The sequence below is a fragment of the Fulmarus glacialis genome, unplaced genomic scaffold (assembly GCF_000690835.1).
Source record: "Fulmarus glacialis isolate BGI_N327 unplaced genomic scaffold, ASM69083v1 scaffold37054, whole genome shotgun sequence".
NCBI classification, from domain to species: domain Eukaryota; kingdom Metazoa; phylum Chordata; class Aves; order Procellariiformes; family Procellariidae; genus Fulmarus; species Fulmarus glacialis.
This window is the reverse complement of record NW_009209361.1, coordinates 64,317-79,136: the sequence shown is the minus strand read 5'-3', so window position 1 is coordinate 79,136 and position 14,820 is coordinate 64,317. Positions and strand designations below refer to the sequence as shown.

Here is a 14,820-nt window from a genome sequence, read left to right as displayed (position 1 = left end):
CCCCCCTCCCCAGCCTGGCTGTTCTCCTCCGGTACCGCGGTCATGCTCCCCGGGGACCTGTTCTCCTCTCCCCGGTACCGTGCTGCCCTCCGTGCCCTGCCATCCTCCTCCAGCACCGTGAGGCCCACCTTCCCCAGTACGGTGGTGCCCCACTGGGCCCGTCTTCCTCAGAGCCTCCTCATCTGGTACCGTGTGCCCCTCCCTGGGCTGCTCCCCCTTCCCCGGTGCTGTGGGGCTCCCCCCGGGGCCTGTTCCCACCTCCCTCAGTGCCGTGGGGTGCCCCTACCCCCATCCTGGGACCGTGGGGTGCCCCAGGGCCCGTTCCCCCTTTCTGGGCCTCACTTGCATTCTCACCCTGCAGGTGGAGGATGCGCTTTCCTACCTGGACCAGGTGAAGATTCGCTTCGGCAGCGACCCCGCCACCTACAACGGCTTCCTGGAGATCATGAAAGAGTTCAAGAGCCAGAGGTAAGGCCCAGGCCCTGCGCCCCAGGGCTGCTCCGGGGAGCTCCTCAGCCTTTGCGGGCGTCTCTCCGCCTTCGCATCATCTTTCCAGCTCCGCAGACACACAGGCCACCCTGCTGGCCTGTCCCCCAGTAGTGCAGTCATTAGACATTGGAGGTGGAGGGTCTCTGTCCATCCCATCGTTTTCCAGAGACGAAATCCACAGGAAAAGGCAAATCTATTTTTACTTCCCGCTCTGAAATGCAGATCTGGAAAATAAGTGAGGAAGCTTGAGTGCAGAGCCCCTCTGTGACCTGTCAGCCCTAGAGGTGATGGCTGTCTTGCCTGTTTTGGGTAACCTGCACACTCATATCTCCTCTCTGTGGATAACACTCCCGGTATGAGGCTGGTGGTCATTCCCTCTGCTTGCGCTAATTTCTAGGTCTGAGGTTCCCAAACTGGCTTATTAAAAAATTGCATCTCTGAGAAGCCAGATGCTTCACATACCTCTGTAATTTGCTAGGCTTAACTTGTATTTCTGATTTGGACACAAGTAACAAACTCTTCTCAATTTTAGCATTGACACACCTGGAGTAATCCGACGTGTTTCACAGCTTTTCCATGAGCATCCTGACCTCATTGTAGGATTCAATGCTTTCCTTCCTCTGGGCTACAGGATAGAAATTCCAAAGAATGGGAAGTTAAGTATACAGTCACCTTTGAATAGTCAGGTAGGTTATAGAGCTCATATTCTCTAAGTAAATTCTGTTACACGTGTTGCTATACACATCTCTTGCACAGTTTAGTCTATGTAGATTTACATGTACTGCATGTTGCTAAAGTTTTTACATGGTTTTCAAAGTTCATGATAATGGGTATAATAAAAATTTCAATATTTATTCTCAAACCAGTTGTTAGTTTACCTTACACAAGAATGATATTCCTGCATGAAGTGCCACTTCAACTCCAAATACTTCAGTCAGATTTGAAAACTGAAATTGTAATTGGCTTGACGTATTTACATAGATTCTCAACATGTGGTGTGTGTAGTGACAAATTTCAGAAAGAGATCCTGGAAAAATTGCGTTTCCAGTCTTCCACTGAGAAACTGGGAAATGTGTTTAGGTGATAGGCAAACAATACATGTCAGGTATTGCCATGCAATTGCTAACATCCTGCAATGAAAGACATCTGCTGTGATACAGGTGGATAAGTATTGGCCTCTGCTGCTGCTTTGTTGTTGCTGAGTGGTTGTGGAGGCTGAAACAGAGTTCTACTGATGAACTTGTGGTTTAACTCTAATTAGTAGCAGTAAATATTTTTCAGATCTCAGTTCCCTTAGATCTCTCTGTTGCTTAGAGATTTAGCATCTTTAAGCTAAATGTAAATATTTGATATATTTACATAGATTCTCAATACGTGGTGTGTGTAGTGACAAATTTCAAAAAGAGATCCCAGAAGAATCGCATTTCCAGTCTTCCACTGAGAAACTGGGAAATGCGTTTAGGCAATAGGCAAAAAATACGTCAGGTATTGCCATGCAATACGTTTTAATATGTTTCTTAAAACTGACAGTGCCTCTGAAATAAAGCAGTGGTAACAGAAACTGCGGTGCGTGTTGTTTGGTACACCCTCTCAAGTGTAGTGGATAACACAGTGACAGTCAAAAGCAGTAATGAGTCAGATGGTTCATAAGCCAGATACAACTTAGAGGATTCTTTTAACTGATGGTGTTAATAAACTAGGTAGGGAAATTTATTGGCTAATTAAATCTTTTTTCTTTCTTCTTCATGTGGTAATCCTTTTTAGCTAAACAGCTTGAAAATCCTTATGCTAGATTGTTGTTGAACTTGCACCTATGTTTCTGTACAAGTCACTGTCTTATGTGTCTTATGCCACTAGGTGCCCTCAGAGCCTGTTCCCAGCGCTCTCCCTGGCAGCGGGCTGTTGTTGCATTACTCCCAGGAGAATTCGCACAATCACAGTGACTGCTCGGAGGAGTTTAGGCAACAGCTTCCATACAAAGAAGATAAATCCCAAATTCCTTTGGAGTCTGATTCTGTAGAGTTCAATAATGCTATCAGTTATGTGAATAAGATCAAAACACGTTTTCTTGACCATCCAGAAATTTACAGATCCTTTTTAGAAATTCTTCATACTTACCAGGTAAAATGTCTTCCATGTAAGTGATTGTGGGTTTGCTTGGAGCTGTTTGAGGAGTAGTGGTCAAATGGAATGTCTGCCTATTGAACAGGCTTATGCAGTTCCCAAGCACTAGCCTTTGTCCAACCTCATAGATATTCACATGAAATGACAAAAGTGTGAAAACTGTAGAACTTTCCAGGCTCTGAGGTGTAAAGGGGTTGTATCTAGATCTGTCTTTACTAACCTTTGGTTGATTTAGTGATATTCTGTGTGAAAGGATGCACCGTAAGAACCTTGGGCTATCTGATAGTTATTTCAAGTTTGTGTAGCATAAGGTTTTTGCCCGAGTTGATGAGTTTTCTTGCATAGTGAGGTATGTTTTGGACTCTAACATCTGTGCATATCTTTTCAGAAAGAACAGCTGAACACTAAAGGCCGACCCTTTCGGGGCATGTCAGAGGAAGAAGTGTTTACTGAAGTAGCAAATCTGTTCAGGGGACAGGAGGATCTGCTTTCTGAGTTTGGACAGTTCCTCCCGGAGGCTAAAAGGTCTTTGGTATGTGTATGCTTAGAACAAGGCAGAATATTGAATACTTTCTGTTTGTATGTAGAATACATAAAGAAGCTTTAGGAATGCAAAACATTATGGGAGAATGTACAGCCAGTAGATGAACTTTGCTCCTCTTCAATGTTTGGAATTTCGCAGAACAAGTGGCTTAACTACATGTTCTCTGTGCTGTTCAGATTTATAGTGTTCTTTATTTGCACCGACTGAGAAGAGAACTTTGAAATCATTATTTATTTACTTCAGTTCACAGGAAACGGACCATGTGAAGTGAACAGTGTCCAAAAAACTGAGCATGAGAAGAATCTGGAACACAGCAAAAAGCGATCCAGACCACTGCTGTTGCGTCCTGTTTCTGGCCCAGCAAAGGTATCTTTCAGCAAGTAAAAACTTAGAATAACCTGATATTACTCGTTGCGTTTAGATAATTACTTAGATAAAGTTGAAATGAGTAGCGTCTTTGAGGTATGTAGGTGTTAGTTACGAGAAACAAAATTTCAGAGTTGTTTTTAAAATAATTACTATAGAAAAAGGGAGTTTTAAAAGTATGCTTAAACGTGGGTGGTAACATGTTGAATACTAAATATCAAGATCTTCTGTACTAAGTATTGGCCCCGGACAGGGACAATTTATTGCTTTTACAAAGAAATCTTTTTTTGGAATTCTTTCTCAAGTCATCCTTTTTTGTTGTTTCTCCTTCTTAGCTGGGAGTCATTTGAGAGTGATTGCTGTGGAGGACTTGACGCAGCAACGCTAGATCACTATTTGGGAAATACTGAGTTTCAGCCTTTGCAGAGAGCTGTTACATGTCAGCAAAGTGGAATTTGATAGCATTTGGGTCACAACATTTTAAGGATAACTGTTTGTTCTTTTAACAGAAGAAAATGAAACTGCGAGGTACCAAAGATCTGTCAGTAGCGACAGTGGGAAAATATGGCACACTGCAAGAGTTTTCCTTCTTTGACAAGGTCAGTATTGGTCTGTTCTCACATTCTGTGGACTTATTTTCAGCCATTTATGCCGTTATTAATTGGTTGGTTTTCTATACAATCTATGTGTCAGCACTTAGCAATTGCCTGACTTTTCAAGTGGTAGAGAAAGACAAAACAAGAAAAGAGAGAATAGGTGGGTTTGGAAGATGAGTAGAAACTGACAATTAACCTTTTCCTGAATGCTTGTCTCTTACAGACATGTTTTTCTCTGTTTTTCAGTGATGTTTTGTCATGGTAACACCTGTAGTTACTAGATTATTCTTTGAAACTGGGCATTTTTTGCATATTCTCCTTTTATGTTGCAATGTAGACAGAGGTTTGTCACTGTACCCATGGTTGAGACTACTTAGAATATGAACTAAATAAAAGTGGTGTTCAAGTGATCTGATCATTTCTCTCCAAACTGTGCTTTAGGTGCGTAGGGTGCTAAAGAGCCAGGAAGTCTATGAAAATTTTCTCCGTTGCATTGCTCTCTTCAACCAGGAGTTGGTCTCTGGCTCTGAGTTGCTCCAGCTAGTTACACCGTTTTTAGGGTAAGTTACTGACTACCTTCTCTGCTGTGTCGTACTTTTTGGGTCTTACTCTGTTACTTTTTAGTAGACATCGTGAACTTTGTTACAGAAGATTTGGATTTAACTTCAGAAATACTCCTAGGTAGCATGCAAGAAATTGAAGGCTAATCCAAAAAGAGGAGTCATAAAATCTGAATCTTTTAACATACCTACACAGCTCTGAAAGAGCATTTTGGGGAGGATATTTTCCTCTGTCTGCGCATCCAGTTGAAAGCTTCACAAGCAGCAGGCTACCTGATGTTATACTAAATCACTGGGGGCAGAGAATTTTATGAATTCTGGAGGGTGGTCTCTGTTCACAGTCCCTGTTCTAATCTCTCAAAATATAATACAGGTATAAACATGAAATCTCAGAACAGAGCTGTAAAAAGGATAAATAGTTCTAGCTCTGATGTGAGCCTCTCGTGCTGTTTGTCTTTCAAAGAAGAGGGAGAGTCAGATGGCAAAGATCAGTGACTTCTCAGTCAGTTAAGGAGAGTATTCGTGAAGTTGTGAAGGGAAATTCTTTTCCTGCTTTAAGTCAAAAAAAAGCTAAAGTAATTCAGAGAGAATGATCACAGAGGTAAAATATTGGTGAAAGATTTCTCACTGCAATGCTAAGTTTGTTTAGATTTTTTCCCTCACTTTTATGACGCATTAGCCACCCTAAAACTGTCAGAGTGAAATAACAAAATACGCTTACTTGTGTTTTTGAAGGAAATTCCCAGAACTCTTTGCACAGTTCAAGTCCTTTCTTGGTGTGAAAGAGCTTTCATTTGCTTCTCCACTGAGCGACCGATCTGGGGATGGAATGAGTCGGGAAATTGATTATGCTTCCTGCAAACGCATAGGATCAAGTTACCGGGCTCTCCCAAAAACCTATCAGCAGCCAAAGTGCAGTGGAAGAACAGCCATTTGCAAGGAGGTACTTTGGGATCAACCTGTTCAATCCCTGAACACACATTGCACTTACGTAACTTGAAGTGGGGTCGTTAGTGCTACAGCTTCTGCATGTGGATTCCCCTCTTTAATGCTGATTAGCCAGCTTTAATTTCACATCAGTTATTCATCCAATTTATTGAAATAAGAGTATCCACATGCATTTTACTGATTTTATCTAAACCCATCTCAAATCACGTCTTTCACTTTAATGTCTTTTGAGACTGTGTGCATACACAAATTTATTCCTATAGATAGAAAAGAATATTAAACAGCTTTAATTAATTTTCTAGCAGTGGACCAATATGGCCTTTAGAATTAGTTTTTCTCCTGAAAGAGCACTGTGAGCCAGTGTCTTAGGCACTGTTCTCACTGAGAACAGACGTCAGCAGCGTAGGTGCTCCCACCTCTTGCTGTTGTTGGCAACTCTGTCTCCTTTACTTACAGTTGCTAATTGCTGCAGAGTGATCTGTGTGGTTTGTGAGATGATGGTGAAGGTGCTTTTGAGCATACTGAGCAGAGCCCTGGCACAGTTCCACACAGACCTCTAATCTTCTGAGTCATGACAGTGACTTGTGAACTAGGTCTGAAACTTCCAATAGAAACTCAGGGAAGGACTGTGCAAAAATAAAACAGAGAAGTATCAGACCCCATGAGAACAGCTCTGGGCTCACAAGGCTCTGTTCAATGTCATGTCTTTGCACTGTTGCAGGTGTTAAATGATACCTGGGTTTCATTTCCATCCTGGTCTGAAGACTCCACTTTTGTCAGTTCCAAGAAGACTCCTTATGAGGAGCAGTTGCACCGCTGTGAAGATGAGCGGTTTGAGGTACCTCTGCTACTGAGCTTCCTTTCTGCCTGTCTGCCTTCTCAGAAAGCAAAACTTCTAGCTATGAGGATTTTGACTGAATGAATTGGTGGCCAATTACTGAAAGTTCTGTTAGTGTTCATTGGTTTGAGCTAGCGTTTGGTGTTTTCCACTTGCTTGGAGTCTAATAGTTCTTTCTAGGCATGAGTCCAGTTCTAAAAAGCATGTTACCTTTGGGAGAACTGGCGGAGGTATATTCTCCAGTAAGAAACCTTGCTGATGCTTCTTAGCTCCACCCAGTGGGGCTGGAATGCATGCCACAAACCGGGCGCCACTGGTCTGCATTTTCCTGCTATGCCTGTTCTTACGCTGTGTCTTTTGTGAACTCTTAACAGTTGGATGTTGTCTTGGAGACTAATTTAGCCACAATACGTGTGCTGGAGAGTGTGCAGAAAAAACTGTCACGACTGACTCAAGAGGATCAGGAGAAATTTCGACTGGATGATTGCTTGGGAGGAACATCAGAAGTGATCCAGCGCAGGGCCATCTATCGCATCTATGGTGATAAAGCACCAGAGATCATTGAAAGTCTTAAGAAAAACCCAGTTACTGCAGTTCCTGTTGTTCTTAAGAGGTAATTCCCATTCTCCTGTGTTCACCTGGGTTAAGAAACTGATACAGAATTTTTAAAGCATTTTTAAACAACTGTTTTCTGTAGATGTTTTTTCAAAGGATAACTCATCTTCAGTGGTGGTGCTTTTTTAAATTTATTTATTACTTCCAGGAATACTGAAAAGTTTTTGGTGCATCACAGTTGGCTATGTTAAAAATGCTTTGTGTGTATTTCTGTGGTTGTCTTTTTGAACTGAAGTAGATTATACATTTATGCAGATTGAAAGCAAAGGAGGAGGAATGGCGGGAGGCCCAGCAGGGCTTCAACAAAATTTGGCGGGAACAGTATGAGAAAGCCTACTTGAAGTCCCTTGACCACCAGGCCGTCAACTTCAAACAAAATGACACCAAAGCTTTGCGCTCCAAGAGCTTGCTGAATGAAATTGAGAGCGTTTATGATGAGGTGCGTACACTAGTAAATAATCCATCCTGTATGTCCTTCATTTATAGTATTACCTAGATGTTTACATAGCACCTGGGACCTTATTGAAGTGGTAGTGCTCTGAAGAGTTCTCAGTCAAAAATGACTGTCCCAAACATAGCGTTAATACTGGCTTATTTCTTCTGGCAGGAATGGCTCTTGAGCATGGATTGGAAGGATCTTTATCTATTTGTCTCTTGATTACAGCATCAGGAGCAGCATTCAGAGGGGAGAAGTTCATCCACAAACGAGCCTCATCTTATCTTCATCTATGAAGATAAGCAGATTTTGGAAGACGCAGCATCTCTTATCAGTTATTATGTAAAAAGGCAGCCTACTATCCAAAAGGAGGATCAAGCAACCATCCGGCAGATAGTGCATCACTTCATACCTGAGCTGTTTTTCTCTCAGCCCCCTGAGCACAGTATTTCTGAAGAATCAACAGATGAGGACAGAGAAAACCATCAGGGGCAGAACCTGGATACTCCTGAGCTACGGAAAAAACATGTGCCTGGGCCTCCAAGCAGTCCTTTGGAGGCAAAAGCAACCTTCTGTGATGTTACAGCTGCTGAGCCCCACAACACTCTGGATGATGTTTACAGTCTATTCTTTGTCAATAATAATTGGTATTTCTTCCTCCGCCTTCACCAGACTCTGTGCTCAAGGCTCCTAAAGATTTATCGTCAAGCTCAGAAGCAGCTTCTAGAATATCGGACTGAAAAAGAGAGAGAGAAGCTCCTTTGTGAGGGAAGAAAAGAAAAAACCAATGATCCAGCCATGGAACTAAGACTGAAGCAACCAAGTAAGAATAATCCGGGACATAGTCCATTCTTAATGCTCTGGTTGCTACTGCTCCATTGTATATACCTGAGTAACTGAGACTAGCAGGCAAGTCTGTAAGGAGGTGCAAACCTCCACGATATTTGTGATTTGTGGATACAGCTAATTTAACAGGATAGCTAGTTTGTAATTTATCTTCTGAAGGCTCTCATGCATAGTTCATAGAGACTTCACGCAAGCCCACTGCTGTCAGATGTTCTCAAGTGTCTCATTGTATTAATCTGTTACTTTGGTTTAAAATGTAAATGGCTCCACAGCGAAATAGTTAACTACAAAAGGAAGTCATGGAAGTGCATGAGATAAAACTTAGTCTGTCAGCACTCCTTACAGAGAACTGTCTGTCTGTAAGCACGTTCTCGATACTGAATGTCACGGTTCTTGAGTAATGCTGTCTCTTGTATCTCTTGACTTCACTCTGCCTCTTACACGCATTAAGTGACTGCACTTTTCCCCTACCCAGGTGAGGTGGAACTGGAGGAGTACTACCCTGCGTTCCTGGACATGGTGAGGAGTCTGCTGGATGGGAATATTGACCCAACACAGTACGAGGACACTCTGAGGGAGATGTTCACTATCCATGCCTATATTGGCTTTACTATGGACAAACTGGTGCAGAATATTGTCCGCCAGGTAACTAATTTGATGGCTGTGCTGTGTGTTTGGGGGGCCGCACATCTCCCTTCTATCGACAGATGGGTTTCTCACAGTACCCTGTAATGCAAGGACTCACTAAACTTAAAGCAAATTCATAGAAAAGTTATATATGTAGAGGAAAGACTCTAACAGAAGTTCAGTGAGATAGTTCAGCTTCAGTACAGGGACCACCTTAGGGGATTTACTTCTTCCTGGCCTTTTCCAACATTTGAGTTCCAGTCTTTTCAGAATTCAGCCATTCCCAGAATACATCTAAGGCAAAAAAAAAAAAAGGTCCAGTCCTTTTTACTCAAATCTGTCTTCTAATTCTAGTTTTGTTACAGTTAAGGCACATCAGCCCCTCACTCTTCTCTGTTCATTTTATTGAATAGTAATGAAAAAGAGAGTGAAATGTGTAAAGTCTCTGGAGTTAAAACTTTGCTGCTTCTGAGGTGTGATGCTGTGCTGAGTTTTGTGCTCCTTTCATAAAGCACTAGAGTTAACTCTTGGCCCAGACTTGCTGACTGAATTCCCCCTTTTTTAATGGAAGCTTCACCATCTAGTGAGCGATGACATCTGCTTGAAGGTTGTTGAGCTCTACTTGAACGAAAGGAAGCGAGGTGCTGCTGGAGGTAACTTATCCTCTAGGTGTGTCCGGGCAGCAAAGGAGACCAGCTATCAGTGGAAGGCTGAACGTTGCATGGCGGATGAGAACTGTTTCAAGGTAAGAACTTGCTGCCAGGGTACTTCGTAAAGTGACTGTGGCACCTTACCTGGGAGAAATGGGTTTGGAAGCTCCAAGGCCACAATGGTGAGAGAGCACAATATGAAGAGAAGGTACCAAAAACAGAGCATAGGCAGTAAAGTGGCATACTGGCTCACTGAAAAGCCCTGCTGCTTACTTCTCTCCTAGCTCGTATTTGTTATCCAAATGACTTGTTGTGAATATACAGCATTTTATTGTGAACCCATGTGGCCAATATCTTGTGCCTGTAACTTTATTACAGGTAATGTTTCTTCAGCGGAAAGGACAGGTGATCATGACCATTGAGCTCCTGGATACGGAAGAAACCCAGACAGAAGATCCTGTGGAGGTCCAGGTAATATCACAGTGACCATGGAGTCTGCTGTACCACAGACAAAGCAGATGTCTAAGAATGCTTTCCTGCTTTCTTGTTCCAAACTGTGAGACTTTGCCAGGAGAAGTTTACCTGGGAGGTGGGAAGATTACGTGTGGGGCTGTGGTCATTGACAGAAATGGGTATGTTAGCAAAAGAGTTTCAACATAAATCAGCTTGGGGTTGAGTGATATACCAGCAGCTTCATAAAAAGCAGCTTGGAAATAAACTAGTTCTTTGCAGTGGTGTTTGTTTTGATGAGACCGAAGTCTGACTTGAAATTGGTCTCTCTTGTGTAGCACCTGGCTAACTACATGGAGCAGTATGTTGGGGTGGAAGGAGCTCCAAACAACCAGAATGATGGCTTCTTATTGAAACCAGTCTTTCTGCAAAGGTGAGTGCGCTCCCTCTCCTGAGTCACACCTGCAGCAGCTGATACTGCTTCCTCTCTGCATATGTGGCAGTGATTTTAGGTGATGTCCTGTACAAGTAACTCTAGGGAAACACACTCATCTTTGAGGTCCAAAGGGGCTGCTGTAGTCCAGTGCACTGCATAAGAATGCTGAAGAAAAGATTTATGACCACTGCATTGAGGTTTGTTCATGAAACTGTGTTTAGAAAGGAGCGGGACTGTCTAAGCAGTCCCTTCTGGGAGGAATGTGAGGTCTAATTTGTTCCCATTTCACTAAATATTTGTCAGAGTGTATGGAGAAAGATCCTGGAGAAAGTCTGAAAACTAAATATGGAAATACAAATTTCATACTTGTGCTGTCAGCTCTGGTAGCTTAGCAGAATGGATAACCAAGTGTGACACATGCTTCGTAATCCTTGTTTTGTTCTAGGAACCTAAAAAAGTTTCGCAAGTGGCAATGTAAGCAAGTGAGAGCTCTGCGCAGCGAAGTGAAGAGCTCCTGGAAGAGGCTGATTGGGGTGGAAAGTGCCTGCAACGTGGACTGCCGGTTCAAGCTCAACACCCACAAAATGATGTTCATCATGAACTCGGAGGATTACATGTACAGGCGGGGAGCTCTCTGCCGAGCCAAGCAGGTGCATCTCCTATTACTCTCTCTGCAGCTCAGGCAGTAGCAGAGGTTGAGGATGTGAGCCAAAAGACAGGTACCGATAAGAAGTCTTGTGGCTGAGTTCCTGCAAACTACACCCAGAAGTTACAGCTCTGTGTTGGATGAAACATGGAGGAGAGCTGGTAAATGCTCTGTACTTTGGTTTAGTTTAGCAGTCTTTACTTTACCATGCAAATTTTAAGGGGGAGTGGCAAACATTAAGAAATAGAGATCTTTAAATGCAGGTATGCGGTTTCCTGTTTTACTGTTTGTGTTGTGTTGTAAAGCATGCGCATCTCAGACCACAGAGAGGCGAAGGTTTTGGCTTCTCCCCCAGAAACCTCTCAGTGATCTTTACTGTCCTGCTTTCAGGTACAGCCAATGGTGCTGCTAAAGCATCACCAGCAGTTTGAAGAGTGGCACAATAGGTGGCTAGAAGAGAACGTGACGATGGAGGCAGTTGATGTAGTTCAAGACTGGCTAATGGGAGACGAAGATGAGGAGATGGTGCCCTGTAAAACAACTTGCGAGACGGTGAATGTCCATGGGGTCCCAGTGAACAGATACAGAGTTCAGTACAGTCGCCGTCCAGCTTCACCATGAGCAGAGACTTGTTCCTGGGACCAAGACAAGTAGGAGCGTTGCTGGTGAAACACATTTACTCTGACAATAGTGGTGGGAATGCAATGTATGTATTAATGATATTTATCCAAACAGCATTTTACTTTGGATTATGATGTATTTTCCATATGGCATAGACTTGTCTCCTTGCAGTGTAATCCTCCAGCCATCATGAAGAGACTTTTCAGAGCTTTGTGGGAAGAGGGCTCTTGGCATTGCCACACAATTTTAGTAGTTTCCTAGCTTTAGGCCACTGCTGCCCAGCCGATACTGGAAGGCTGAGTGAGGGGGTCAGGCTCTGGGCGAACTACCACTAGTGGCTTTGTTGGAGAGATGGAGCTGCGCTGGTATTTGAGCAGATGCTGGCAGCTGCTTCCACTTTGAAGGGTTTAATGTTCCCTATCTTCCTGAATTTATGCCGTCTTGGAGCCTGCAGAACTCTTCAATGTAACCTCTGAGTGCCAGCGGGGCTGAGAGTACCTGGCACAGATTGCTAGCCCCGCTACGGGCTGCTTCATTATCTATGTGTACTAATAAGGCAATGAACGCAGTATTTGTTACTGGTGCTTTGGTGAGAAAAATGCCAAAACTGAGAGAAGGGCGAACAGCGTACTAAATGCTCTAACTCTCATTCATCAACTAAGTATTTTGGAGCATGAACTAAGGGGAAGAAACTCTCCGAGCTGCAGTGCTAGGCAAGAGAGCATTTTGCAGCACAAGACAGCCTAGGCCCATCAGCCACCCCTCTGCAGATGTGCACCGGATCCCATGTTGTTGCTTTGTGAACTTATGACCTGCTGCAGACTCTGCCTTCTCAGATATGGAGCTGCTTGGAGCGTGTGCCTGGGGAGGAATATCCATTGCGAGGTCTGGCCTTTTTTTTTTTTTTCTTTTTTTGTATTTTGCATGTTGATTGGCAGCCTCTGGAGACTGCGTTCTCAGGCGCTTCGCTTTCCTTGTGCATGCCCGGACTCTGTGGTTCTGCTGGGTTGTACCACTTAAATAACATCAGTAGATGGAGCTCTTGCAGCACAGTGTTTGCACTGGATCTGAGGTTTGTCCCAGATACTTTGCTGTTTCTGCTGGGTCAGCACAGATGCTGTATTTGCAGTGACACATGGAAATCTGTAATGGGCAGTGTTAGATCCAGCCACAACCATTGTGGACAAGGTTTTCCACTGAACCATCTGTACTTCTGTCTAAGCTTTTTCGCAATGAAACGTAACAAAAAACCTACCCCGAACCATGCAGAACACTACGTCAATTGTCTGACTTAATCTATTGAAAAATCAAGAAAATGTAGTTGTGTCTGTCCTGCAACCCCACTGTGACTTCGCTCTTGTTTTTCAGGGGCCAAGGGCAAGCACACTGTCCGTGGAGTGTATTACAAACATAATGTCTTGAGGCAGGTCCAGCCTCCTTTCAGCTCTGCTTCCAACTTTTTCCTGGCTTTTCGGGGAATAACCCCCCCACCCCGGTATTTTTTGTGGCTTTGATTTTTAGGTTATAATTTCTGCCAGACCTAAGTAGCAGCCTGTAGGATTTGTCCTGGGTTATTTCCACTGTACAACATTTGGTTTTGCAATTGTCTCACTTGACAGTAGAAAAATTGGCCTTTGGGGTACGTTTAATAGAAAACTGTACTGACTCTTTGTCTTTTTTGCAAAATAATCTGTAGGAGGGAAGGAGGGAGGCCAGTCTCTGGCATTCGTGGCCACTTGCACAACCACTGCCAGCAGAGGACTTTTCATCAAGAACTCATGTTCTCGTTGTCTGGGTCTGTTAAATTTTGGTTACTGAAATGAGCTGAAGGTTCTTCCCCTGCTCTTGTTGCAGTAAGTGATAAAAGACACTGACCACGTAGCTATGTGAGGGCTGGGTGGAGGAGTGGGGGGACAAGGCCAGTGCAAAGCACAGTATCCCCCTTTTGCTTCCAGACAGCTCAACAAAATACACCTCAGTCCTGTTCACCTCTCTGCTGTCTTCCAGTGGAGATGACAACTGTGCCAAATTTTATGGTTTTATGATACAGAAAAACGTTTACTAGAAAATAGGTTGCAACTTGTGGCTTAAAATGCATTTGATTCCAAGTGTACCAGGGTGTAGGAGGGTAACGCACCTGTGCACCATCCTATTCCGTCTCCCCATTTTTAAGTGTACTTCAGGTATTTTTAAGCATCCTTATTTTTTAAACCTTAATTTATAATCTGAACAGATTAAGTAAGACTTTCGCCCTTTACAGTGCTATTGTCTCAAAAATGATAGTAGCAAATGATGTGAATGGAATAAGCAGGCAGTGCAGGTTTGAGAGTGGCTTGCTAATGTCTGAGAGTTCAAGCTCGATCGCTGTGTATCTGTTAGCACGACCTTGATTCAAGAGTTTGTTCTTCCATTTTTTTGAAGGATCTTTGCTTTTGGGCTTGTAATTGCTTTGCCAGCTCTTTGAATGTAGTTTTTTTTATATTTATTTGCACATTCAAGTCAAATAAAATATTGATTTTAAAAGTCTGCAGCTCTCACTGTTTTAAATTTATTTTAAATTAATTTAAACTTTCTGACAGTCCTCAGAATTGATTGTCTTGCACCTGAAACTGAATTTTAAATAGTAAAAGAATGCAGTTGAAAAGTTGGATGAACTTCTCTTCAAGCAGTTGCAAGACAGGCTGCAGGATGTAATGATTTAGATGTTCGCCGACTCACTTCCAGTGGGCCAGCAGGCAGCAAATCTTTAACCTTACCCACACTGAGAAGTTAGTGCACTAGCTAACATAAAAGGGAAACAAGTTCCCTGCGAGTCGCGTGCAATAGGAGATCCCACGCAGGAAGATAGTGCCTGTGGCTCCCTACTTACATGTGTGCTGCCAGGACCTCTCTTGGAGCAAAGGCCCACGGCTGGACGAGAGCACGGGAGTCCATGGGGTGGCATAGTTGCTCCATGCAGAGACAGGTTTCAAAAGAAAACATTGTGTAGTGCCAGCAAAGCATATGTTTTTGCAGATTGGTTTATTTC

The 14,820-nt window shown here is 43.3% G+C and overlaps 1 protein-coding gene across 1 annotated transcript; it reads left to right on the top strand.

The window, feature by feature from the left end:
- Positions 1-42: 42 nt before the first annotated feature.
- Positions 43-11,937, top strand: SIN3B (SIN3 transcription regulator family member B). The gene is made up of 19 exons (XM_009576806.1): positions 43-185; positions 316-468; positions 1,022-1,175; positions 2,347-2,610; positions 3,002-3,145; positions 3,401-3,523; positions 4,033-4,122; positions 4,561-4,679; positions 5,415-5,622; positions 6,349-6,465; positions 6,840-7,078; positions 7,336-7,519; positions 7,745-8,339; positions 8,838-9,007; positions 9,561-9,734; positions 10,018-10,110; positions 10,428-10,522; positions 10,971-11,175; positions 11,562-11,937. The coding sequence occupies exons 1-19, from the start codon at positions 43-45 to the stop codon at positions 11,790-11,792; spliced, it is 3,501 nt and encodes a 1,166-aa protein (XP_009575101.1). The 3' UTR covers positions 11,793-11,937.
- Positions 11,938-14,820: the final 2,883 nt, after the last annotated feature.

What these genes read in the sequence shown, in the direction of transcription:
- SIN3B (XM_009576806.1), top strand. Translation starts at nt 43, where the DNA reads ATGCTCCCCGGGGACCTGTTCTCCTCTCCCCGGTACCGTGCTGCCCTC. An exon ending in CCTCAGAGCCTCCTCATCTG is followed by an intron (nt 186 to 315) that starts GTACCGTGTGCC and finishes GGGGTGCCCCAG; the next exon opens with GGCCCGTTCCCCCTTTCTGG. An exon ending in CTAGTTACACCGTTTTTAGG is followed by an intron (nt 4,680 to 5,414) that starts GTAAGTTACTGA and finishes GTGTTTTTGAAG; the next exon opens with GAAATTCCCAGAACTCTTTG.